We start from the raw sequence: 27,393 nt of genomic DNA on the forward strand, positions 1-27,393 counted from the left end.
AACTGTGACACAAGGCAGCGTGAGAGGATGAGGGAGCCCACACGTTTAATGAGGGATGACAGGACATGTGCTCATTACATCTACGCACAGTCATGAGAGGACAGTGTGTTAACATCACAACTGTTGGTGTCATGAAATCTACCACGTCTGCCTGCGAGTTAAAAACAAATCACAACAGAGCTCATCAAACACTGATTATCATCGCCCCCTGGTGATCAGAAAGCACAACACCAGGTTCCATTAAAAAAATCACACAAACATTAAGTAAAAAATAAATAATCTGCGAGCATGGTTAAAATATTAAAGGAAGACATCGCACATGAAAGGTAAAACAAGAGGAAGTTAAAAATCTTGTCGGTGACATTCATACTAACTTTGCATCGGTGTTCCCTATTTGGCAAGAGGAAGAACGTGTTTACTAATTTCCTGCTACAGTAACAGCGCACACACACACACACACACACACACACACACTGCACAGTGAGGGAACCACTTTAAAACATTCTTAGTTACCAAGTATTAAAACCATGGAAGAGGAAGGACTTTGTCCAAGGTGTCTTCAAGTTCAGGTATAGCAGCTGAGGTGAGAGGAAGAGTTCGCGAGTAGCTACATTTAGTTTGAGTGTTCGGTTTGTGTATCAATAATCAGGATAATCCCTCCTCTTGTGCAAGTCTACAAAGGAAGAAGCCTGAGGAGAGGGTTCTGTTCAGTCAATATGTCGTACCCTTAGATGTGACGCTTGCAACGTGTTCATACGATATAAATCCAGCTTCAATTGATGGGATCTCTCAGCGGTTCTGCTTCCCCGATCAGTGCAGATAACTCTTGTTGTACTGGAACGAAGCCATGTGTACGCGATTACGCAGCCGCTGGACATCCAGGTCCTGGAAGTAGTCGTCCTCGTCGTTCTGGATGATTATTTTCTGCAGTTCACCAATCTCACGCTCCATCCTGGAACGCAGCTCTCGCTTCATCTTCAGCAGGGCCTGCAATCACGTGGGATGAATGGATTCAGTGTTTCTGTTAATTGGTGCCCTTTCAAACTTTACAGGGGGAAGGTTAGACGCCCTTTAGACCTGGTGTTAACAGCTGTCCTGAGAGAACCAATCACGATGATTTGTTTGTGGCGACAATATCAACACTGACCACCAAATTATAATTGATACTTTTTTTTTTTTTTTTAAAATGGTCAAATCTTTCTTCTTAATTGAAAATATTTAAACCTGGGGTTATTTGGCTCAGAATATTTCAGACCAGAAATGCATCACTCACAGAAGTAGGTGATATTTTCTCAAGTTTACCTTTTCCTGAGCTTTTTTCCGAACCTGGATCTCCTGTCGCTCTTGTGCAAGTTTTTCAGCAAGTAGTGAAAACTGAAAGAGAGAAAGCACATTTTATCTCACCTGTAATTTAAGAGCAGAGAAGCTGCCTGTGATGGAACCATAGATGTTTTCACTGACAACCTCCAATATAGGCCATTTTTCTTTTTTGGAGTGTCTTCAGTCTTTTGAGTCGATACAGTTGGACACGAGGCTACACATGTTGTTGAGCACATGGTGTGTGAAGTTCTTGTCCAGCTATCTTTGTGAGGACTAGTTTGAGTTTATAACCTACAGAGTGAGGACATTTTGGGAAAGTGAGGACCTCACTTTGTGACCCCCCCCCCCCCCCTTTAATGGACTGTTTGGGGGTTAAGACTTGGTTTTAGGGTTAGGGTTAGAATTAGGTTAGGTTAGGGATTTAGTTTGGAGGGTAAGGGGCTAGGGAATGCATAATGCCAATGAGTGTCCTCACTAAGATAGCTGTACAAACGTGTGTGTGTCCCCTACTTGGTCCTTGTAGTAGTTCTCCATAGACTTGATGTGGTCCTGGTGTCGTCTCTGATGTTCTAGTCGCTGCTCCCTGGCGTAGGATCTCTGTTCCCTCAACCGGACTTTCTGTATCTCTAAACCCTCGTCAAACAGCTTCTGAAACATCTAAACACACACACAACCACACGTTGGTCATCATGTCATCCAAAAGACACACGGCCTGTGATTCCATTTTTAACATAAGCTTTAGTTTCATCCAAAAGTAGCAGGTACTTTTTTCATAGGAATAAAAGGTTCCTGTAGACCAGTGTTACTCTAGAGGAGATTTAAATCATGCTGTTCTTGATCGGAACAGAGACGAGCACTAGAAACAATGTGTATTTGTAATAAATTACATTTTACATGGGGAAAAGCTAAATGAATGTTAATTGAAAATTAATGAAAAGTTTCTTCTACAATAAAACGTAACAGTCAGTTGTGGCCTTAATCCTAGAGGTGTGTAACAAAGATATGAATCTCCTTGGCTCCCCACCCTCTCGTCCTTGGTGCGTGCCCTCATCAGACGAGCGCGGTGTTGGACGTGGTAGTCGCTGTGGTACTTCTTGGCGCGGGCGATCTGCTGTCTCTGTTCTCTCAGTCGGTTTTGTGTCGACTTCTGCTGCTGGATACGTTCTTTGAAATCCGTCTGCAAGACAAACATTTCCGCCTGAATTACTGAACTGAGCGGATTGGTGGGACAAATACTGAACAAGACAAAAGTGTTTTGCTCTTTTAAGAAAGTATAAAATTAAAATAATAATAAAATTATTGTAACCGTCGTTGATAACATTACTGAGTATGAAGGTGTTTGTGCATTGATGCGTTGACGCTCACCAGACGCCTGTTGTGGTCCTGTTCTTTGCGGACGATCTGCACCAGCAGGTCGTGTTTCCTCTGTGCTTCCTCCACCTGGAAGAGAGGCGGCCATTTACATACATATTCAAATTCAACTCATATTTTACAGGGGAGAGATCGGCTGCTGTTATTGTTGTTGCGACTGCTAACGTCCGCCTTCCCACCTGGCTGGAGTGTTTGCTGCGACGCTGGTGGCTATGGGAGGACGACATGGCGTGGAGTCTGTCCACCTGCTGCATCTGCTGCTCCCACATCCTGCCCAGAGCGTGAGGAGAAACGTGAAGGTGGGGCAACTCCTCCACGAGCACAGGGAGGAGTTCATTCTCCTTCACTTTCACTGGAGAGAGACAACACAGAATATTAACATTATAATAACTACACACTAGTATCGGATTATTGTTCTTTTCTTGCTTGTTACAGCAAGAAGAGTTTTGTGAGAAGTTCCAGCTCCAGTGTGCTGAGAAGAACTATACTCTCTCTAATAGGTCTCTCCCTGGCAGATGATGGAAATGATTTGTGTGACAATAAATGTCCCAAGAGATTTATAAGAGACATTCTAGTAAAACACTATGCTTGTAGTTAGTCGTTGCAGTGTCTGATTAGTGTTGTGTTTTACAGCTACAGGACAAAGGCGCTGTGAAGGACAGACACACACAGTTCAGAAGACCTGGTGAGTCCGATCTCCACTGTCATTGTGGTTTACAGGTACGTGTGATACATCAGTGGCTCTATAGATGGAATAAGTAGCCACAGCTGAGTGTTGTGGTCATGTGTGAGGAATATGGCTGCTGCAATGTCCAGGATGGAACTTAACATCAGGAAACCAAACACATAGACCAAGGTGTTTACATGCACACAGCTGCTTAAGAGTGCTTGTTGTTGCACAGTTTCTCAGAAATGATAGTTAAATGTGCACAAGGGGTTTCATTATCAGCCTTTCACCAGCTTATTTAATGTCAGACAGAAGAGTATTCACAAGTGGCCTCACAGAGCAGAAGCTGTATACAGGAAACAAACCATTGATTCAGAGATAAGATGGTTTGAGCAAAAGGTTTTCGTGTTTTTAATCATCCGCACAAGAAGCATTTTTTAAGTCCGTACCACCAAAGATGTCAAAATGATATATATCTCCCATTGTTTATTTATTGTGAACTTCTTCTAATGATCAGTAGGGATTGATCAAAGTCCCAATCTTTGATATTTCCTTGAAGAGTTTTTTTTAAATGCTCTTCACGGAACTAAACTATTTTTTAGTTTCTGTAGTTCCTCTTTCAGGTGAAGACAGTTTGTCTGGCTGTTGATGTAGTAATCTAAAGTATGTCATGTGTTTTTTTGTTTTGTTAAATTACCTGATTCTTTGTGTGAATGGTTAAATAATCTAACCTTCAACTTAAAAGATACTTTTCACTCATCATACTTATTTTAATTCACAGACATTAAAGTAAGTCTACCTGTGACGTGCCCTGCCACCAAGGAGAAGTGAGTCATCAAGTCACTTCAGGTGAAAGGCAGGGCGTCTGTAAACGTGAAGGCTCAGTCTGAGTCATCAAACACGAGTTAAACCAATGGCCCATTGGAGACACGAGGAATTGTCTCAACTCTGTCTAAGATAGGAATGACCGACATGCATCTGGACATAGTTTCAGATGTGAAGGTCGATCAACATTATGCAGTCAGAGATTTTTGATGATGACAAACAATTATTTAAAATTGCTGTAGATCTTTACCTTGAGCCCAAAGTGATAACAATACATTTGCTGATACACAACACAAAGAGGTGCAGTTAGCTCAGAAGATGTGGGCAATTGTGCTTAGGACATTTGAATACAGCAAAAGTATAGTATACTAGTGGTTTTAATTTTAGCCATAATTCTGCAGTGCTATATACCGACCTATATGCCGGAGAGTCCATGAATGAATGAATACAAGACAATATTAATATATAGGAGAACAGACCTGTGCTAAAGGGTCTCATGGTAAATAAACAAGTCATGACTTACATGATGGAGTTTTCCTGGGGGCTTCCTGCCTTCTCCGTCCTGTTGTTTGTGTGTTTCGTGGTGACTTGTGCTGGGTCTTCATTCTCGCTGGAGACAGCCTGGGGGCTTGGTCAACATCTCTGAGTAGAGCCTCTCGGTACTCGCGCTCCTACAAACACCCAAACACTCATTGACATAATGTATTCCCCATCTAATTAAAACAATCAGCCCTCTGGAGGTGTGTCACAAAGTGAGGACTGGCTCATTTAGATGGTGTAAAACTCAAACTGGTCCCAATAATTACTTACAAACTGTAAGTTATTACCCCATAATTCAGCCACATATTTAGATATTTTCCATTTCGCTGGCCTTTTTCCAAGCTGAAGTCTTTGTCTCTTGGTTAATATCTTTGGATTGTTACTTTTTAATGTCCGAGCAGCAGTTTTAATTTGGGTTTAAATGGTGCTAAAAGGTTAGATGAATTGTTCACCTTCAGTTTTCAGTCAAACACATCAAACAATGAGGTAATATCTATATTTTTACAGGGTAAGTTGAGTATTGAGGAAATGTTTTTCTAAATCTATATATTGTTTTAGTTTGAATGTCTATTTTTGTTTTATGGTGAACTGCAGTTTTCTGTAAATCCATTCTGTTTGGACAATGTGTTATTCACATTTATTTTGTTAGAGCCACTTACTATACAGGTACCAGGCAGATATTATAACAAAGCTGTGCTTCAGTGACCTAAACAGTAGGAGGGGATGAGAATTCCTTATTGCACCCATACGATTAGATGTCACACAAATGACTTACGGCTTCCTGAGCTTTGAGGCGCGCCTTGTCCAGATCTGCCCGTTCTTTGTCTTCATACCTTTTTAACTCTTCCTCATAGGCCTTATTCTCCAGATACTGAAAGAAAGAGACTCATTTCATTTTCCAAGCATTTGAGGATAGAGCAGAACATTATTTTATACGATCTTATTTGGTAGCATTAGATGATGATGTAGGAACAAGCATTACTGTTGAAAATGAGCAGGAGAACTTAGCGAAAAATAATAAAAACATTCAGGCGTTTCAGACTGGATCATAACCACACAACCCAGTGTGGATTGTCCTGAGACTACTGCTAACCTCTTGTCAGTCTTCAGTGTAGAATTTCATTCTATTGAACAGTCTGCAAATTATAGCCAGTTGTAAAAGTAGAATCCATTCCTGAATACTATTAAGGTAATATGCGGTTAGCTCGATGATAGGAGCTTTGACATTTAAATCTGTAGATTATACAAAAGGTCAATTTAAAAGGAAGCCATTAAAGAAACACATGGCTGGTGCTGTTTTTACCTTGCTATGTTTTCTGTGCTCTCTTTGTCTTGAATGATCCGGAGCTGAGAGGTTTGTCTGTCTCCCGTCATCCAGGCTCAGGGCCTCTACCATCGCATCTTCTAACTGTCCCTGCAGGGAGCGACGGACCCGAGGTGGGGAGGGCGACAAGGACCGTGTGCATTGCGTGGATTCAACGTCGGCCGTACCTGAAACTAATAAGTTTTACAATTCAATTCAAACATTCAATCATTTTTTTATGTTTTACCAAATCAACTAACATAAGCTCATTTCCATGCACTTGTGAAATTAATAGATATAAAATGATATTAAAACTTGTGGCAGGCTCTTGTAGATTACAGGTAACACACTAAACTTGAAGGTTACAGTTTTACTCTTTAAAAACAATTTAGAACAACACTACATTTAATCCATTATGTGTTTATACCCATGTGTTGTCTGGGAGTCTTCCGACACTCCATGATGCTGTCGCTGTGATGGGACTGCTTGTCCTCCTCTCTGACCTCACTGGACTCTCCACTTTCTTCCAGAACACGTTTAAGCATCTACAAGAATTAAACCACAACATGCAGTTGCAAGCATTGAATTAACACAGTGGATCTTCTGATGGTTCTTAAGTCCATGACATGATGCAATCAGTTACACCAACACACCTCATCGAGTTCTTCCAGTCGATGAGACAGTTTTTCTGATATGTGATGCAGTTCCTTTTCTGCTTTCCTGTTCCTCTGTCTGCGATAAGACAGAGGTTCCTCGCAACCCTCCTCTGACTGGTTACTGCTGGGGAAGATGATAGAGGCAGCACACAGCAGAGATGGTTAGAAAATCCGAACGCGACCAATGCAGCACTGTCCTCAAATCCATCAAATAATAATTTCTCTGATATTCCATTCCTTATTCCGAACAACATCTTTTACCTGAGGTCTGTCTCTTCTCTGTGATCTATTCTTCTGCCTTGTAATCTTCGTGTATAGCTCATATCCTCATCTTCAGTGTCTGGTGGTGAAGGGGTGGTGGGTGCCATCTCATTCTGCAGGGTGAGGAAGAGCACATCTGGCTGGGTGCGGAATAAAACCCTCCTGGGGCCTCCGTTAGTTGGCTGAGAGTTGAAATTTTACAAATTAATTAATTTGCCAAACATGAAGTAACAGAAAATATAACATTTAAAGAGGGAAAGGAAGGGCATGTATTAAAGCCTATCCACATGCACACTGAACATCCAGCAGTGTCCACATGGTGTGAAAGCTTCTTGCGCTCTTACCTCCAGTGTCTCCCCCTCCACTTCTGTCCTGGTTCTTTGTTGACTCGACAAAGACTTCTCACTCACAGCTGGAAATGGAGCACAACATGACATCAACAAATAAGGGTCGGTTTATGATCTCTCAGAACTCGTTCTTAAGTTCTGCTTCCCGACCATGCTGGAAATCAAGTGCTTGTACTTGTTCAGGACAGACACACGGGTGAACGAGAGGGGGGAGATGAAATATTGTTTAAATACATGCATGTGAGCAGGTTTTCAAATCGTATCTCCTGGGAAAGACTCACAGCGCTGTACATGATTGTTGACATGAGAGGTGCGGCAAATAGTTGAATAATAAATGAAAAACAAAAGCTAATGAGACAAGAACAATGCTTTGCCTCCTATACCACTTCCCCACCGGCAGCAAGTTCCTACATGAAGTGCATGTAAATGTTGGATCATCTGTTTTAGAACATTACAGTAAAGCTTGGACTCATACCCACCCCCAATTCAACATTAGAAAGGTGTGAGGGGGAGTGCTTTTCCCCCTAACGCTGTAGGTACATGCATTTGACTCACCGGGAGACTGACAAAGAGGAGGAGACTGTAGTCCATTGTTAACAACGATCTCAGCTCTCGGTTTCTGGATGAAAAGGATAGTGAGCGGGTGAGAGAAATAGAGGGAGAATGGTTATTGCGAAGCTGAGCAGAGGCTACGAACAATTAAGTAAAACTGAACATTATCTGCAGCTCACAAAAGTCTATTTTCTAAAATGCAGTTATCCATTAGTAGATCACCAGGGATCAGAAAACACTTTTGGTGATGGGTTCAGGAACATGCAGGTTGCTTCAAAGAAAGAAGAGGAAGAATCTTCTGTCAGTTTGAGTTTGGTCTCTATTGTTGTTTATTATACTCTCAGCTACAGAAGCAGGCTGTAGTTAAGTCGTCTGTGTGCAAGCAGCCACACAACACCTCGCTCTGGTGCATGTCAGGGCCTGAGAGTAAGTAAGTACGCAGAGGTGTCACATGGTTTTTCCTGGTTTCAGTCATTTCCTTTAAAAGTGATTCTTACAGTCAAGTGTGTTTGTGCTAGAACAGTTTTCGTTCAAACGACAATTTACTTTGATTCATTTACTTTGGTTTTGGATTCCACCAACAGGCTTTAACGATCACTCAACTTTGTCAACATTAAACTTATCATCTCATTCTTAAAAACGCTGCTTCATGATGACATCAAACTTTGTCTTTTGTTATTGTTTTGATTGAGAGACCTCTAGCAGCCAAAGTTACTTAAAGTTTGTTTAATGTTTTGGTTCAGATCAGGGTTTGCTTTAGGCACATTAAAGAATGTAAAGAATATTTGTTTGAGATATAGTCAAACAGAGTGAGAATGTATTTGGTCATGGTTGAATGCTAGTACGGATGTATTAATAAGTATTCATCAGTATTAATAAGTATAAAGTATAAACAAGCCCATATACAGCATAGAAATGTGTTTGTTGGGTCAACACATATTTAAAAGAACTGAATCTCTATCATTGAAGTACTTCCTTGTCTTGGCCATTTTGAATGAGTCAGCATGTGTCACGTGTGTGTGTGTTTGTGTAAGACAGACACAGCCTTGCATTGTTGGCCCTGCAGTAACATACTGTATCGCATTGCTACTAAAACACTGGTAGGTTTGCATGTCCTTTCAAACTGCATGAAAGTAACAAGCAAGTTTACTGAACAACTATTAAATATCATCACTGTGTTTTATGAGCCTACCTCTGTAGTGACGAGGGCAGCTTCTTCTTCTGTTAGTCCGAGGCCTGGCCCAGCCGCTTTGGGGGGCTGGATGTGTGTGTGTGGGTCTGTGTCAGGTCTGTGGGGGGTGTTGCTCTGGTTGGGTGGCTGCAGAGCAATGGCTAAGTGCCGTGGTTCAGTCAGTGGAGCATCCAGAGGCCCAGAGGTGGTGATTGGGTCGGAGGTTTGGGGAGGGACAGCCATTCCTTGCAGAAGCATAAACCAATCAGAAGATTTATTGAAATAAATATTAGATTTCGTAAATACTAATAGTAATGTATAAAAATACTGCCATTGGCGGAGGTATGCATGGTTAGTGTTTGTGGGTCTAACCTTCTTGTTGTCCTGTAAATGTGCGGGCAGAGACTCCCAGACCAATGAGCTCACTGGCTGATCCCATCTCCTCACCATTCCAGGAATGGAGGGAATGTTTGCTGGACTGGGCAGCAGACCTGGATGATACAGGAAAAATATGATGTACCACAGGTGGACATGTGTTTCTCAGGGAATAATTCATGGCTCTTGATGAATAAAATCCGGCTTATTTAGAGAACTGATATCTATGAGTGTGTGCACTTTGGTGCAGCTTCATTGAATATCGGAGACTGTTGGCTGTGGCTCTAATGAGTGCCATTCGAGTGAGATTATGGAATTTTCAAAGATTTTGGAGTTTTTGGTTTTCTTTCCTGTTGTATCAATAAGAAGAGTAAGTAAGAGAGCAAGAAGCAGACACTGGCCATTTGCTGCAATGGACCTTTCAGGGATACATTAAGTTGTACTGAACTGAATAGCATCAGACACATTAAAACCATTTGTCTTGCTTGTTGCTTGACTTTTCCAGATCAAAGCCTTGTGTAAGACCAGATCTCAACAGTGTTGCTGTTATGCGGTTTTTCTTGCACATAGACGGCATATTGTTGAAATCCTAACAGCAGGAGCATTGACTCGCTAGGAGCTGCATAGTCCTGCTCAGACACAGGCTGTTATTCACACTACCACTGTAACACAAATGTTATTTACATATTCAATCTAAAATATAGAAATATACAAAGATAGTTTCATATTTCCTTCTCTTTTAAGAGTAGGAATAAAGGGAACGGCACTGCCACAACCTGCACTCAAACCAATAAAGAAAAATGTAACCACAATGAGCTGTGAGGATATCCCTCTTTGACAGCTACCTATGAGCATTTTAATATTTACACTGCTGCTTAGAAGTTACAGAGCTTAGCTGGCTGTGTCAACAGGAGGTACAGCCCGGATCTACAGAGCACGGACGCCGAGTGACACGGTCAGAGTCATGTGGGGGAAACATGACTGTCAGGAGGGTTTTTGTGTCTGGTGAAGCTCAACGCAAAAAGAACAGCTGGTATTCTTTTACTTTGTTTAAGATATCATTTAAGTCGGGGTGTTACGGAGCACCTTTTCAGAATTTTCACCAGCAAGATATTCATAGACATTGTTGGACACAGCAATGAAGCTGTCTGAGCAAAAAAATGGGAAAGTTCTTCAGTGCCTATACTTTCTGAAGATAATGAGATATCTGAGATTCTCTAGTGCAGAGGAAAATGTTGATTTCACATTTAAAGCAGCAGGAGCACTGGTGTGTTCTGGATATACAGTAGAACTGCATACTTGGCATGAGCTGTGACAACCACTTTATCACAAAGAAACCAAGAAAATATTAGTGTTGCTAGTGTGTAATACAAGAGCGAAACTCAAGTTTTGATAATAATTAAACCCAATTTAATTTATCTCGCGAACACAGGACTTTCATAAGTGTTTCATGTGTTTTGTAGTATTTGGGAAGGACATGCAGTGCATCTAGAAGAAGCTCTTACTCTCCAGTGGAAGACAATGATGCTTCGTCTCTTTTAGTCTCCTTGAGATCTGTGCCATTGCAGTTTGTTGAGTCCTTTTCACTGGGGACATCCTCATTAAGACCGTTACCCAGTTCCTCTGAAAATAAAGGAGAGAAAGACAATAAAAGAAAATCCAAACCAATGACAAAAAGAAAACAATGAGTGACAAAATAACAGCCATACACTTGAATTAAAAAGAATAAAATGTAAACCTCAAACTCACCCCAAAAGGTCTGACTGAGGCCTGAGTTCATGTTAAAGTCTTTCAACAAAAAAGTGAATTAAGACAAATACTATTTACTAAAAATAACCACTAAATGCAGAAGTGAACTCTTTTATAGTTTGACTGAAAGGTGAAATCACATTGTAAAAATGTCACCACTTTTAAACATTTCACATTCATTACAAGAAACAGGCCACTGCTTCTCTTGAACTCCAATTTCAGTTTACCACATCCAGCCTTTTACAAACACATCATTTGTAAATACCGACAGTCATCAACTACTAATTGCTGCTTGGCACTGATCTGAGGGACAGGCTATCACACAAAGACACACTCAGTTCCTCTTAATGAAGAGGGCTGACTGTTCCCTAGAAAGTCCTGCACCAGCTGGCCTTTTACTGGGATTAAGACACATTATGTCCAGTTCATGCTGGAGGACAGACAGGCAATCTCACCTCAACAGGGACTTCTGTCTCACTCAAGAAGAGGGAGAAGTGGCAAACTGAGGACAAAGGCTGGAATATACCTCTGGCCATTTTTAATGATGATAACTGCATCAATGGTGTGCGGAAAGTTTTGTTCAGATGATTGAAACTGTTTTATCACTTCTGGTGTTTGAACATCTTTTTCTTTAAAATAACGAACTATTTTGTAGTAAATTTGTATTGTTAGTTAATTAAGATTAACACAGAATCAGCTTTTTGAGTTTCTAAAAGCAAAAAACCATTCTGAAAAATAATTTTCTAAAAACTCAAAAGGATTATGAAGTTTTTTAAATATGTGCCAAAATATAAAAGTGTTCTACTTTTTGCACAAAACACATACATTTAATGTGTAATAATTGGAAAGATACCTTAGTTAAAAGATGCATATCATCTATTGAGTTGACAAGAGGAAAGTGAAAAAGGATTCTGCCTACCACCATTCTGTGACCCCACGCTTATCTCCTCGTTGAGATATTCCAGGAGGCCATCAAAGATTTCCAGGAGGTTCTCGATCGACTCTTTGTCTCCTCTGACAACATTTTCTCCTGAGACCAAACAGCCATTATCAGCATTATACTCAGTGCTCATCAGTTTTATTGTTGAAGCAAAGAGGACAGAGAAATCTGCCACTCATCTCAAAATAAAGTTTCAAGTTGATAGTGAAAGTTGTGCAGGTATTTAGTAGCAAATCATAGTGAAGCTTACACATATTTATACTTTTATATACAGACATTTAGACTCATTGTTGAGGTTACAAATGAAAGGTGTACCTGCGATGTGCGAGAGGCTGATCTGAAGGTAATCCAGAGACAGGGAATCAATCATAGACTGAACGTTATGGACGTCATCCTCTTGAGTGCATGGTCCTGCAATGTAATCTAAACGCACATGTAAATCAAATTAAAAAATGAAGCATGTACGCATGAGACCACAGAAACATGTTCAACAGTGCTGAGAAACATGCATTCACATAAACTTCCTTGAGCTCTTTCCTGTCTCATGATAGTGTGTTCAATAGTCTTAGGAGGAATTCCTTACATACTAAGCACATAGCTTACAGCTTGTTAATCTTCAATGTTTGTACTGTAGCGTTTTAAATGCCTTTCCTAACAGGTCTAAGCTCACAAGTTTAAGAACAGACTGTAGATAATAGGGTTATAACTCGGTTATTGTAATGATTAGTTACTCTGAAGATTATTTATTATATTGTCAGGGGATGTCATGAAACTGCTTGTTTTGTACAAGTAACACTTTATCATCACAAAGTTATGCAACAATATGTCACATTTAAGAGTCTGGGGAAAAAACTAACTATGTAATTGCTCATTTAAGTAGTTACATTAGGGCTGGGCAATAAAGTAATATCAATAACTATCACCATATAATGTTTACTAATTGCAGAAAAACAAACACACACACACATATATATGTATAATGTATATGTAAGCAAGGTGCTGAGGTATAAACACATAATTAATAGACCTCAGGTTTTATAAAGTGTTAGGTCTTTAAACTTAAAAGAAATAATAACGTGACATATTGTGACAATTATCTATATAGCCTAATGTTAAATGTTTACCTTGATATAATTTTGGCCATATCGCCCAGCCCTAAGTTGTCTACTATTTTTCTATTGATCGACTGATTGATCAATCTATTATTGTGTAGTCTGGAGTGTTTGCAACTTGCTCTTACCTGGAACTTTCTCCCCCAAGATGTTCTCATACAGAGCGAGGAAAACATTTGCATCACACTCCGTCAGTTTCCTCAGCCTCAGGTTTAAGTGACATTTGCTGAACAGATCATTTGCCACATCAACCCAATCTGTGAAAGGGAAGGAAATACGATGAATGCCCATCACTTACGTTTTTAAATAGATGATCTCAGTTAGAAATATAAAATGTATATTAAGTGATCAAATACATGAATGAAATAAAAAACCCTACATCTTCTGATTTATTTTTGTTCAGTCACTGGTTCTCTATTCACAAACCAGGTTCAGCACCTCCTCTAGAGGTGTAAACTCTAATTCAGTCATGTTTGCCCATCCGCGGCAAACTTCAGTTTGAGAGCGGGGAGTAATACCACGCACATCAACAAACCGCAGCACCAGCGAACAATGAAACACATCCTGTCTGCGATGGATAAAACCAGTGGCTGTGAACTACACGCACACTCTCACTTAAAGTCACCGATCACCCTGAACTCATCCCTGCCTTCGTTTACTGTAACTTTACCGGTTGCGTGAACTCAAAAGTAGCTAGCTAGCGATGCTAATGCGGTGTGTTTACTAACGGACACATGATCAGAAAAGCGGTAGATGTGGAGCTGTAGTCGCGAAAACAACATTATCTGTAAGGCAAGAACTCGTTTACATGCTGCCCGGCTCAGTGGCATCAGGAAACGTAGCGTAGACCGGGCAACTAGCGTTAGCCGGGGGTAAAGTTAGCGTTACGTGTCGTTAGCTCTCTCCGGACAAGGAGCACTCAGCCCGGGCAGCCTTACCTCTCTCTCCCTCCTGGGTTCCCATGAAACAGCTGTCGACTGGAGGAACACAGCTCATAAACAACCGAGCGGCTCAAAGACGAGTCGGTACTAAGTCAGAGCCGTGAGGAGGAGGTTGGCTGGGGTGTTGTTGTGGTTTTCGCTAAAAGAGAGAAGGGACCATCGGCTCAGTTCAAACTCAAGTCTTGTTTGATTGGGCGTTACGCTCGTTCTTTGTTTCCGGAAGTGTTCTGCGATGTGGGCGTACCGCCATCTGCTGGTGACCGTGCTGAAGCGCAGGCAATAATACAAGCTAAATACAGCATGTGCTGTTGCATTCAACTCAGATAACACACAAGACTACACAGACACACTTCAACTGCTTTACAGTAAATATATACGCTGTGAACTGTTACATGTTATACGATTATATCATAGGGGTTTTTGATTCAAATGTTTAAATTTAAATGCTCAGTCCCCAAACCACTTATTCAGTCCCCAAACCACTTATTCAGACGAAAACATATGTATACAGGTACGTTACTTTCCTAAATTTCCTTCAGGATCAATAAAGTATCTCTCTCTCTCTCTCTCTCTCTCTCTCTCTCTCTCGCTCGCTCGCTCGCTCTCCCTCCCTCCCTCCCTCCATCCATCTATCCATCAAGTGTTGACAAATTCTCTACTTTCTATGGTAAATGTGCCCTCTACTGGTTAAAACCTGAGTATTCAATTGAATTCTGCTGTTGGCTGATGTGGAGGCATAAGTGTTGTGATGTCCAACACTGGATTTATTTACTGTACCAGGACCCCAGACCCCTGAGGATCCTCTACAGCTCCTCCTATTTTACTTTAAAAATGAAGAAGATAACAGCTCTCTCAGAGCTATTGTGCTAAAAAAAAAACTAACAAAGTTTCACAAAGCTCAGGAACAGTATAAATTATTTATTTATTATTTATTATTGTCCTATTCCTGTATTTGATATAACTTAAAATGAAAAGGGGTATTATAAAGTAATGGTATATACTGTAGTATTGTAAGGGTTTGACTTAAAGTATAGATTCGGGGTCTATACACTCATTCAGAAACACGCTAGGGGGTGTATGAGGGTGTACCAACTTCCCTCCTGTTGCTGTAAACTGTTTTTATTTAGATTTAGAGATTTCTAGTTCTATTTCTATTTATTAAAACTGATCTGTGGCTGAGTGGGTGCCAGACATGTTTACAGTTTCTTCTGCTCTGATTCTATGATTAAACATCACAATTTAGGTAGTGGAAGAATTAAGCCTCTTCATTAATTTGAGACAGTAATTCATGGGTGGTGTAATTTTGTTCACAGCTACATCCCTATCTATAATATGATTGTGTGACCTTTAAATCAGACTTCGCAGTATCCACAGTACCAAAAGTAGATGGCCTCTGCTGTGTGTCAAGATGTCAATTTCAATAGAAAATCTAAACCAGACCATTTTAACAAAGTGGTAAAGAAACATTTATTCATAAGAAAAAGTGTGATTCTGATAACAAATAGTCAGAACAGCAACCACATATTGACAGAAGCTACAGTATGAAAACAAATGACACAGGCAGCATGTACAATACCAGGACCCAGGAACGAATCAAATGTAGCTTGGCTGTTTATGTCTTTGCATTTTAATGAGCCACTTCCTCTGCAGCTGATCAGTTACCAGTGTGGTGCGTTTGGGTGCAGCGTTATCAAGCCACCATCTTTTCACAGATCCAGAAGTTCAGCTTGTTACATTTGTTATCATTCCAGTTGTATTCGGCGTAGTTGTACCTTGCCTCTCCACAGTCTTCATCAGTGTTACCAGAGGAGTTTGGTTCCCCAGGGTGCCAGAAGCTGAAACCAAAATCAGAATGAGCTTTTAACTGAAACACACAAAAACATTTAATAAACAGCCAGAAACCCTGAGGCAGATTAAAGATCGATATTGAATATTGTTATGTGACATTAGCTGCTGTTTAGACACATGCAGCTTCTTGTCAAACCAGAATATTGGATATATACAGTATATACAGCTGATTGTGGATTATGATTAAAACTAGATTGCTTTGATACACAATATGCCTACTCATAAATACCACCATTATTGGTGATATTCCTCTCATTACAATTGTCATTTCTTCTCACTTCATCTCTGTCAGACAATTTCATTTGTATAAATACTTAAAATAAAGTGCAAAGTGTTGCAGAGTGAATGGATTTTATATATTGCATAGCACAGCCCTCAGGGTTCAGTGTCTTACCAGCAGACAGTTAAAGAAAGAGACTATCTTTTTTATTCAGTAATAGCACTATAATACAGCAGTGCAACTCATAATAATCAATTTAAACATAAAAAGTTATTTATGAACCTTGTTGTTGTGTTCAGCAAAGTCCCATCCACCCATTTCCATGTCCCTTCTGTCTCTGTGTCAGTCAGTCCGATCCAGAAGAGCCTTCTAAACTGTCTTGTGAACTCCTTGTTTACAGGGACAGAGGGACAGACCATAATTATATCAAATTGGAATATAACCGGTATGATTTTAATCTTTCATAAGAGTTGTCACTCTCATACGCACATTTTCCTCTTTGCTGTTGATAATCACCAGGTCTGCTCCTTGCTGCAGACAGTCGTCTCTACTGTCTCCCCAGGATTTCTCGACAGAGGAAATGAAATAGAAACTAGAGCGGAAATATACCCATCCTTCTTGGGTGTAATGATATGTTGAGGAAAATGAAAATAAAATAAACTTGACATCACAGCAAAAAAAGAGAAAAACAATAGCAAAAATGAATTGAAGTTGCATCTTTCTTTCTGTTACTGTTATCTTATACTTTCCATGTCAAAAAGAGTTCAGCTCATATTCACCAAATGTTTTCAACTTCCTCTTCAACTGGTCCCTCTCTTCTTTCAGGTTTCTGATCACAGCATCATAATCTGGTGCATCAGAACTGCACTCTGTGTGAGCAAAGAGATTTACACATGACCTTCAGTCTCTGGTTGTAAAGTAACTTACTTGTGGCTGAAGCATCAGGCAGGTTTTTGTCCATGGTCACCTCAGACTGTGTTTTACAGACAGAAGTCAAAATACTGTGACCGCTGCAGTACGACACGATTCTCGGTCTTAACTGTGGACAGCTTCTGTGTTTCTCTTCCTGATATTAAGCTTCTCAAGACAGCACTTTACTTCTCCTTATCTTCACCTTGTGGTCACCTCCAGTTTTTTACATTCTGAGCTTGCAATGTGACCTCCTTGTTTCCTTTACTCATAAACACAAGATTATAAATGAGAGCAGAAGGGTTTTCATTGTTATATGACTTCAAACTGGGTATAGATGCAGCTGCTTTGAGTTTTTGCTGTTTGTATGGAATAAATATCAAGCCATAACCTGAAACTGATAAAAAAGAAACAGATGATCTGTTGAGGAAAACGAAAATAAAATAAACTTGACATCTCAGCAAAAAAAAAGAGAAAAACGATGGCAAAAATGAATTGAAGTTGCATCTTTCTTTATGTTACTGTTATCTTATTCTTTCCATGTCATAAAGAGTTCAGCTCATATTCACCAGATGTATTCAACTTCCTCTTCAACTGGTCCCTCTCTTCTTTCAGGTTTCTGATCACAGCATCATAATCTGGTGCATCAGAATTGTCTGTGTGAGCAAAGAGATTTACACATGACCTTCAGTCTCTGGTTGATGGTGAGTTCACGGTACCATGGGAAAATGTGAAAGACACAGGTCTCTTGTGTTCCAGCTCAGTCACTGCTCCACTGTGTCAGAAGTAAAATTCACGGAACAATATAGATGTTTGATCAACATTTCCATGACATGCAATTACATGTACATGTTACTGCAGGAAGTCTGGAGGTTCTCAGTTAGACCAGCCCCCTCCGGAGAATGTTCAGAGGATCTGCAAAGTTCAGTGTGTGTGTATGATGTGTCAGAAGTGGAGATTTGCACTTACACTTTATCACTTTTATACTATTTATGTGCATATACACTTCTTTGTTTATAATTTGGATACAAAAAGAATCATTTGAATATTGGAATGATGTGGTTTGGTGTCATGTGTTTCTTTGGGTAGGGAGTTGACATCCAGGTCCCTTTGCCTGGGGCCCCCAAAGTGCCTTGTAATGCTCCTGAATGTTTGCAGCACATTTAGTGTTAAGCCTTCAATGCCTGATGAACATCCAACTCTTAACATTGAAAATAAATAGTTAGAAATCTGAAACTTAAATGTTTTCTGCAAATCCATTTATTAACCTAAACATGTGAAAAGGTTCTCCTTTTATTTTAAAGGAAAACACCCTGACTCACAACTAGAAAGCCCCATTATTTTCTTACATGACCTTAGAACTTTCTCTAACCAACAACCACAACGTACAAAATGCTGTTTCGTCATAAAGCTAGCTAACTATAACATATCCAGAAATCCCTCCAATGATAATCATAGTTAGTAGAGGTAACTTTTCAATTTCTGGTTTTATCACAATCACCTGTTGAATTTCAGAGTGAGTCACGGTCAGGATGTGTCGTCCACACAGGATGAAATTATTAAACTGAATTAAAGACAACTCACAGAGAGCAAGACGCAGGGAAATGTTGAGAGCAGCTTGCAGGATACACAGGAGTCCGAGGATCAAGACAACCAGTTTTCTATCTGTGTGCAAAAAAACACACATACACATGCAAAACCACCATTATTATAATTCTTATTGTTATTGTTATTGTTATTCTTATTCCTATTAGGAAGCCAGGTCTGATATTGTGTTATTTGAAACAGAACAACAAAAAAACTCTTCATTTCTTGTACACCGTCTCTGGGTGAAAAATAACCCACTAAAAATGTTGCGTGTTGCTAAATCAGACACAAGAACAGTATCACTCTGATCACTCTTAAAGTAACTTACTTGTGGCTGAAGCATCAGGCAGGTTTTTGTCCATGGTCACCTCAGACTGTGTTTTACAGAAGTCAAAATACTGTGACCGCTGCAGTACGACACGATTCTCGGTCTTAACTGTGGACAGCTTCTGTGTTTCTCTTCCTGATATTAAGCTTCTCAAGACAGCATCTTACTTCTCCTTATCTTTCAGCTTGTTGTCACCTCCAGTTTTGTTCATGCTGACTTTGCAATGTGACCTCCTTGTTTCCTTTACTCATAACCACAAGATTGTAAATGAGAGCAGAAGGGGTTTCATACAAAAGTATCATCATGTATTTGTGATTGTGAAACATTTTCAGCCTGTCTGATGTTATATGACCTCAAACTGGGTATAGATGCAGCTGCTTTGAGCTTTTGCTGTTTGTATGGAATAAATATCATGCCATAACTTGAAACTGATAAAAAAAACACAGTGATTAAAAATTTGAAATCTAATCAAAACTAGAATGCCACTTGGAGCAAATACCCAACAGACCCTTTCATATTAATCAAGCTGCACCAAATTACACACACTTATAGATATCAGTTTCCTGCTCCACCTTGGTTTCAAACATTGACTGTGACCAAGTACCAGAGAAGTAAAGGGAGTGTGAACAGCCCAGCTAAAAATAAAATGCACATGTTGGCTGCATCCGTAGACCCATTATTTTATTAGTCCTGTGATTGTGTAATCAGAGAATAAGGAAGTAAAAACCAGTCCAGGTAGCTTCTTTTTTTTTTTTATTAGATTATAGTTACATAGTCAAGGATTACATGATTATATTTTGATTATATCTTGAACATATGACAAATATGATAAACCTAGCTGGTGGCCCCTGATTTAGAAAAATCCCACATCCCCCACTGAGTGACCAGTTCAGTTTTTACTTTGACTTATAGAGAGACAGTTTTTTCACAGATCCAGAAGTTTTTCCTTCCACATGGCAGGTCATACCAACTGTTGGCTGTTACTGCACAGTCTTCACTTTGGCCCAAATTGTTGGGTTCCCCAGTATTCCAGTTGCGGAAACCCCTAAAAACACAAGTTAATTTTATCAAAACCCAAGAAGCATTTGATGGACAGTCAGCAGCTTGCTATGAAGTCAGCAGGTGCAGCTGAATAAAAGAGTAAGCTGTGGACCTTTGAGTCAGCGGAGTGCCATCCACCCATTTCCATGCCCCTTCTTTCCCCCTGTCAGTCAGTCCGATCCACATGGACCTCTTGTTCACACATTTCCAACATCCACACATCAAACCTGTTCCTCTTTGCTGTTGATAATCACCAGGTCCGCTCCTTTCTGCAGACAGTCGTCTCTACTGCCTCTCCAACATTTATTGACAGAGGAAATGTAATAGAAACTAGGCTGGAAATACACCCATTGCTCTCGTGCGTAATGATCTGTTGAGGATGACAAAATGAAAAAAATATATATAAAAGATATCTCAGTAAAAAAAAGCAAAACACCACCAATGGAATTTAAATTGTTTTTTTCTTTATGTTGCTGTTATCTTCCTGTTTCATATTCACCAAATATTTCCAACATCCTCTTCAACTTGTCCCCCTCTTCTGTCAACTCTCTGATCACAGCCTCGTCATTTGGCTTCCTCGCACCAGAACTGTCTTTGTGAGCAAAGAGATTTACACATGAGCTTTAGTTACTCTCTTCTACCCTGGCCACTCCGCTCCAGGGTTGGATAACGACCCTACACTGCCGTGGCTTGGCTCCACCGTCACAGGAGTTCCAGATCCCGAGTCCACTCCAGCACAGCCTGATGACCCGTGGGTGACAATGGGAGCAAAGCCAAAAATAATAGCCAGCTCCACTCCGTACCAAGCTCCAGTAAAGTCGCGATTATGTCGTACCGTGAAGGCCCCGACTACTCCCTGCAAACAGGAGCAGTGGATTGTAGCCAGAAAGGACAAGCACTGTGCTGGGCGCCCGTCTCCCCCTCATCCACCTCGAGACCTCCAGCTGTCCAACAGATTTGACAACCTGAATACTGAGGACATCCCGCCTCTGGAAGCACCCCCACTCCATCCTGTGGTCAAGTCCTCTACCTCCGCCCGCCGCAGGTTATTGACGGAGGCTGTGATCAGGCGTAGCTCCGGAGTTCTCACTGGCTTGGCCACAGCAGGGAAGCCATGCCCTACGGAGGAGGACACCACCTCGCTTCTCCACCCTACGGTCTCCTCCATCATGAGAAATATCCGCTTCATGAATGCAGTCACACACTGCTTTCCTGGAGCGACAACGCCAGATATCACCGGCAAACACCTGGCTCCACTCCGTATGCTCCACTCACAACATTGGTTTTATCCACAACTTCAATTTATTCTGGAATCGCTCTCTATGACTATCTACAATCACCTGCCACCCCCTGCTGTTCTTCTACCACTTTAAACAGTCATGCTTCCCATACTACCACTAGCTCCCCACTGTGGCGAATTCCCAGTACTGCCCCCGGTACACTATCACCCACAGCCTCCGACATTCCTGTCATGATTACTCCCAGATTAGACTCTATTGGCGATGATCGGCGCGGGGTGAACCTCAACAACCTTCGCATGCTTCGTCGCACCTCAAAGCTGGACAGTATGGCCCTAACTCTACACATGGCTCTGATTAATGCGAGGTCTATAACCAACAAAACTTTTGTACTAAATGACTTTTTCACACCCCGTGATCTGGACTTTATGCTCCTGACCGAGACCTGGCTTCATATTGGTGAGTCCACAGCTTTTTATGAGCTTCTCCCTCCTGACTGTACTTTTTTCAGCTCTCCCAGGACCACTGGTAAAGGTGGAGGGGTAGCCACTGTATTTAAATCCATCTTTCAGTGTCGACAGTCGGTAACTGTCACCTATTCTAGTTTCGAGCTTCAGCTGTTTGAGTTAAATGCCTCCTCCCCCGTGCTGTGTGCTGTAGTGTGCCGCTCCCCACCCCGAAATTCAACAAGGACTTTATGCAAGAGTTTGCTGAATTCATAGCGGGTATTTCGATGGACTATGACCACTTTTTAATTTGTGGGGATTTTAATGTACATATATGCTGTGAAACTAAACCTATGGCTAAAGACTTCTTAAATCTTAATAATTCACTTAATAATTCATTAATAATTTAATCTCACCCAGTCAGTGTCTGGACCCACACATGAAAAAGGGCACACATTAGACCTTGTGTTGTCTTATGGCCTACATGTTCATGTCAATGAAATATGTGATACTTGTATATCAGATCATCTGCCGGTTTTATTTACGATTACTGTCCCTGGCTCTATAGTCAAGCCAGCTCCTCCTGCACGCTGCCGCCGTATAATTAATAGTCAAACTCGGTTGCATTTCTCTGCTATTTTTAAAGACTCTGTGCTCTATAACTTGGATTGTAGTGATGTTCTCAGTGCTGATGAGCTTATCTCTCTTTTGAATTCAACCTGCACAAGCACTCTGGACTCTGTTGCTCCTTTGAGGACGAAACGCACTAAAGCACTTTCAGAGCCATGGCTAAACGACTCTACCCGCGGTCTCAGACGTGCATGTCGGCAAGCAGAGAGAAGGTGGAAAAAGGACAAACTCAGAGTATCATATGAAATCTTACAGAGCCGTCTATCTGATTACCAGAAAGCGGTAAAATCGGCAAAAACTAAGTTTATATCTAACCTGGTCTCCAATAACTATCAGAGGCCTCAGGTTCTTTTTAATATTTGTAATAATATCATAAACCCCGGTTGTCGTACTCCTATTCTGCCTACACCTGTCCTCTGTGATTCCTTTCTTACATTTTTTGTTGAAAAAATTTCGCTTCTTAGATCATCCTTAACTATGTCCACTGACCATCAACCCCCTATCCCTCCCATGCTCCCAGCTGTCTTTGGTCAATTCGAGCCCATATCAATATCCTTCCTATCCGAGGTGGTTCACCATCTGCGACTCACAAATTGCCCTTCCGGGAGCATCAACGCCAGTCTTCTTAAAGAAGTCTTTGACACTGTTGGCCCATTTATTATTTCATTGATTAATACCTGTCTTCTCTCTGGTAGTGTCCCAACTGCCTTTAAACATGCTGTTGTACAGCCCATGTTAAAGAAAGAAAACCTTGATCCCTCTGTTCTCTCTAATTTCAGGCCATTTTCTAAGCTGCCCTTCCTGTCCAAAATCCTAGAGAAGGTAGTTCTCCCCAGTTGCAGACATTTCTTATCAACAATAATGTATATGAAAAGTTCCAGTCAAGTTTTAAACCGCATCACAGTACCGAAACAGCTCGGATTTTAACTGTTGATTCAAGAGATTCTGCTGTCCTAGTGCTCCTAGACCTGACGGCCGCTTTCGACACGGTCGATCACACAATCCTAATATCACACCTGGAAAACTTTGTAGGGATTAAAGGTACAGCACTCAGGTGGTTTGAGTCTTACTTAACAGATAGGAGTTTCTCTGTCCACCTGGGTGACTACTCCTCTGGGAAGGCCCCACTTACATGTGGGGTACCTCAAGGATCCGTTCTAGGGCTTGTCCTTTTCTCCCTATATATGCTGCCCCTAGCATAAATTTTTGTAAAATATAATGTCTCCTTTCACTGCTTTGCAGACGACATTCAAATATACTTGCCCCTGAACCATAAAACTAAGACATCACTGCAGCCCCTGCTTGACTGCTTAAATTACATAAAATCATGGATGGATTCAACCTTCCTCAAATTAAACAACAATAAGACTGAGGTTATCATATTTGGATTATCAGAACTGCAAGATGTGGACAATCTTGGGGCTTTGGCTCCGAATACTCACTCCACTGTAAAGAGTCTTGGTGTTCTTTTTGACAGGGCTTTTAATTTTGAAAAGCAAATTTCCTCAGTAGTCGGAGGTGGCTTTTTTCAACTAAGACAAATAGCCAAGGTAAAGGCCTACCTCCCACAAAAGAGACCTAGAGAGAGTTATCCATGCATTCATAACCTCCCGTCTTGATTATTGTAATTCCCTGTATGTAGGCTTAGACAAATCCTCCATTAAACGCCTGCAGCAAGTCCAAAATGCTGCTGCTCGCCTGCTGACTAGGAAAAAAAAGAGAGACCATATCACACCCATGTTGCGCCTCCTACACTGGCTTCCTGTTTGTCACAGGATCGTTTTTAAAATCTTACTTTTAACTTTTAAATCTCTTAACGGACTGGCACCGTCTTACTTATCCGAACTTCTCTTTATGCACACTCCAGTTAGTGAACTGAGATCAGCCACTCAACTGCTCCTTAACAAACCTCAGACAAGGCTAGTTACCAGAGGTGATCGCACAGTAGCCGCCCCAAACCTGTGGAACAACCTACCACTTCACATTAGATCTGCCCCGTCTTTAACACACTTTAAATCACTACTAAAAACACACCTGTTCTCCCAGGCTTTCTCCTCGAGTACGTTTCATCGCAGCTGATTTTATTTATCTTATCTTATCGTATATATTATATTTTATTTTATTTTAATTTTATTCATTTTACATTAATAATCAGAATCAGAATCAGAATTATTTTTATTGCCAAGTATATTTACACATACAGGAAATTGCCTTGGTGTGGTTGGTGCCTTTGGACATAAAAACAACAATCGGACATAAAACAACAATATATACAGAAAAAACAATAAGTTATGTTATAGGCACGTGCGGTGCTAAGGTGCAGTGATTGGTTCCGGGATAGTGCCAATAATATATAAGTTATAAGTTATGTGCGGGGGGGGGGGGGGGGGGGGGGGGGGGGGGGGGGGGGGGGGGGGGGGGGGGGGGGGGGGGGGGGGGGGGGGGGGGGGGGGGGGGGGGGGGGGGGGGGGGGGGGGGGGGGGCAGAGTCAGTGTGATGCAGGGGGCTTGTTTGTGAGCCCCACTGCCATGGGGAAAAACTGTTCAGGTGGCGCGAGGTTTTGGTCTTGATGGCCCGAACCTTTTTCCAGATGGGAGTCTCTGGAATAGGTGGTGGCCGGGATGGGAAGGATCAGCAATGATCTTGCCTGCTCTCTTACTGGTCCTGGAGTGGAACAGGTGTAGGAGAGCCGGCAGGTCACAGCCGATGACCTTCTCAGCTGACCGAATGATCCGCTGCAGTCTGCCCTTGTCCTTGGCAGTGGAGGCAGCGAACCAGACGGTAATTGATGAGGTGAGGATGGACTCAATGATGGCCATGTAGAACTCGACCATCACTTTCTGCGGCATGTTGAATTTCTTCAGTTGCCGCAGGAAGAACATCCTCTGCTGGGCCTTCTTGATGATGGTGGTGATGTTCTCAGCCCACCTCAGGTCCTGTGCAATTGTATTTTATTTGTATTACTTGCACTATGATGTATTACGTTTTTACTGTCGTTTTGTTTTACCATTACACCTGTAAAGCACTTTGGTCAACCAAGTTGTTTTAAATATGCTATATAAATAAAATTGACATTGACTGTGGTTGATTGTGAGTTTACTGTACTACAAAAATCATTGTGAGGCCAACAAGATGAACATCTTTTTGAGAAATGCATTCCACATACAGAGAGACAAACAGACATCTGGAATTATCAGATAGATGATATAAATCCTTCTCATACGTACCAAGTGAAGAAGTAGGTTTAGGGTCAGGGCAGGGGGTCAGTCTTCTCTTTGGGTCTTCAGGCTCTACAGTCAGATTTTTACAACTTGCTTAAATAGCTGTTTTTTTTATCAAAAGTGTCTGAAAGACCAGAACCCAAATCAATTTTTTTCTACACTGGGAGAAACAGCCACTTTCATGTGTGGACAGGAGGAGACTGGGGAACAATCCAATCAATTTCAAAATCAAAACCCAGACCCAGAATAATAATTTGGGCCTATTGTTGGTGAAAAGAAAGCACTTTAATGGACACATCTGGGACTTTCACAGTTGCCCCATAAGATCATATTGTAGCCACTGTCGCTGTGTCGTGGCTGCCAGCAGGCCCAGGTTGAGATAAACTGTAATTCCCCCTGAAAGATTCACATAACTTTTTTTGTTTTGATGTTTTGCCTTGTTACTGTGTGTGATTCTACACTTCCCCAAATTTGTCTCTATCTGAATGTTGACGAATTCGTATGCAATAATTAGAAGGTTCAGCAAGTTGTACAGGATATTACTAAATTGGATAAAAAACAGAATTTGAATGAGGCCTTGCTACTGTATGTTATATTTAATCAATTTACACAATAAAAATGTATGAAGATGAAAACATGCTTGTAACACTCAGATAAAGAGATTGCCATGTCTCGTATATTAGCAATTGTTCCAACTGTCCACTTCTTATTAAAATAGTTCTTTTTTTTTTTAAAGTCTGGGAAAACATTGGTAAAGATTAGAGACACTGTTTAACTTGACTCACAGAAAGCAAGGTGCAGGGAAATGTTGAGAGCAGCTTGTAGGATACACAGGATTCCAAAGCTCACACCAACCAGTCTGTAGAGTTTTCTTCCTTCCAGGAGAAATCACACAGACAATGATCACTGGATGTCAACGAGAGCCTGCTGCAAGACGCACACTGGTTTACAGAGTAAAACCTGACACCTGCTCAGGAACAGGACTGATGTGCAAACATCTACTCTGGGTTTTAATTAAAATTACTCATTAAAACGGCTTGTTGTAAAATGCAAGCATGAGTATGAATAAAAATGCATAAATATAAGTATAAATAAATGAATGAATACAGTTGGCAATGACAAAGGCATTTTCTATATGTATTCATTTATTTATAGACTTAGTTATTTATTCATTCATTTCTACATTTGTTGATTTATTACAGTGTTTATTATTTCTACATTTATTCATTCCTGTGTTTCTGTGTACATGTTATTGAGTTTCAGACGGGCTTTACTCTTATACTGTATATAGTTATAATGTATTTATTTGTACTCATGTCATTTTTTTCCTTGTATGTAGGACATAGCCATTTCAACACATTTACACACATCTAATTTCACTAATGTGCTTGTCTGTCTGTATGTATAACAAATAGCCCGACAACCATTCATTTAACTGGCTTCACACTTGCCATTTGTATCGTAAATTGCCAGAGGAAGTGCAATGCCGAACTTGGTGTGATTTGGACACAACATACATTAAATATTAATAGAAATTGGATAAACAGGTGACCAGTTTCAGGGAAACTGAAAATATTTATCCAACAGTAGTATTTTTGTTCTCTTACCTGACATGGCAGGAGTCACTGTTCCATCTTCACTAGTGTGGCTCTTTGAGGCGAGACGAATGAGGCTCCGTAGTAATCTCAAATCGCTCCTTATGGGAAACCATCACCAGACTTTACACAGGGGCCTGACAATGGTGATGGGAAATACGTTTTATGAGAGTGATGCTGATGTTTCATCTACTTCTATA

General features: G+C 40.9%; 2 protein-coding genes and 1 long non-coding RNA gene across 13 annotated transcripts; 1 reads left to right on the forward strand and 2 right to left on the reverse strand.

The window, feature by feature from the left end:
* Nucleotides 1-24: 24 nt before the first annotated feature.
* LOC117759700 (centrosomal protein of 95 kDa-like) lies at nucleotides 25-14,336 on the reverse strand. Of its 3 annotated transcripts, none has more exons than XM_034581988.1 (21): nucleotides 14,128-14,336; nucleotides 13,318-13,446; nucleotides 12,393-12,500; nucleotides 12,057-12,167; nucleotides 10,894-11,011; nucleotides 9,390-9,504; nucleotides 9,035-9,232; nucleotides 7,846-7,915; nucleotides 7,288-7,355; nucleotides 6,944-7,125; nucleotides 6,680-6,803; nucleotides 6,454-6,571; nucleotides 6,027-6,220; nucleotides 5,499-5,594; nucleotides 4,707-4,854; nucleotides 2,871-3,043; nucleotides 2,686-2,760; nucleotides 2,345-2,497; nucleotides 1,831-1,977; nucleotides 1,303-1,374; nucleotides 25-987 (listed from the first exon to the last, which is right to left on the reverse strand). In XM_034581988.1, exons 1-21 carry the CDS (start codon nucleotides 14,183-14,185, stop codon nucleotides 811-813), a joined length of 2,634 nt encoding a protein of 877 aa, XP_034437879.1. In that variant the 5' UTR covers nucleotides 14,186-14,336; the 3' UTR covers nucleotides 25-810. The 3 variants fall into 3 exon arrangements, with proteins under 3 accessions (XP_034437879.1, XP_034437871.1, XP_034437863.1); XM_034581980.1 differs by having other exon boundaries at nucleotides 9,387-9,504; XM_034581972.1 differs by having other exon boundaries at nucleotides 9,035-9,258; nucleotides 9,386-9,504.
* Nucleotides 14,337-15,791: 1,455 nt separating this feature from the next.
* On the reverse strand, nucleotides 15,792-27,334 carry LOC117765320 (C-type lectin domain family 4 member M-like). Of its 9 annotated transcripts, XM_034591778.1 has the most exons (8): nucleotides 25,605-25,621; nucleotides 19,023-19,068; nucleotides 18,692-18,772; nucleotides 17,677-17,763; nucleotides 16,978-17,067; nucleotides 16,688-16,830; nucleotides 16,481-16,587; nucleotides 15,792-15,965 (listed from the first exon to the last, which is right to left on the reverse strand). In XM_034591778.1, the coding sequence occupies exons 2-8, from the start codon at nucleotides 19,054-19,056 to the stop codon at nucleotides 15,821-15,823; spliced, it is 687 nt and encodes a 228-aa protein (XP_034447669.1). In that variant the 5' UTR covers nucleotides 19,057-19,068; nucleotides 25,605-25,621; the 3' UTR covers nucleotides 15,792-15,820. The 9 variants fall into 9 exon arrangements, with proteins under 9 accessions (XP_034447669.1, XP_034447715.1, XP_034447685.1 ...); XM_034591824.1 differs by lacking the exons at nucleotides 18,692-18,772; nucleotides 19,023-19,068; nucleotides 25,605-25,621 and adding exons at nucleotides 26,384-26,473; nucleotides 27,206-27,334; XM_034591794.1 differs by lacking the exons at nucleotides 18,692-18,772; nucleotides 19,023-19,068; nucleotides 25,605-25,621 and adding exons at nucleotides 26,384-26,476; nucleotides 27,206-27,311.
* LOC117765358 lies at nucleotides 20,698-25,709 on the forward strand. Its single transcript, XR_004614561.1, has 3 exons — nucleotides 20,698-20,818; nucleotides 22,580-22,589; nucleotides 25,645-25,709. It is a non-coding gene; the product is annotated as an uncharacterized LOC117765358 (long non-coding RNA).
* Nucleotides 27,335-27,393: the final 59 nt, after the last annotated feature.

Source organism: Hippoglossus hippoglossus, chromosome 1 (assembly GCF_009819705.1).
Source record: "Hippoglossus hippoglossus isolate fHipHip1 chromosome 1, fHipHip1.pri, whole genome shotgun sequence".
Lineage (NCBI taxonomy): Eukaryota > Metazoa > Chordata > Actinopteri > Pleuronectiformes > Pleuronectidae > Hippoglossus > Hippoglossus hippoglossus.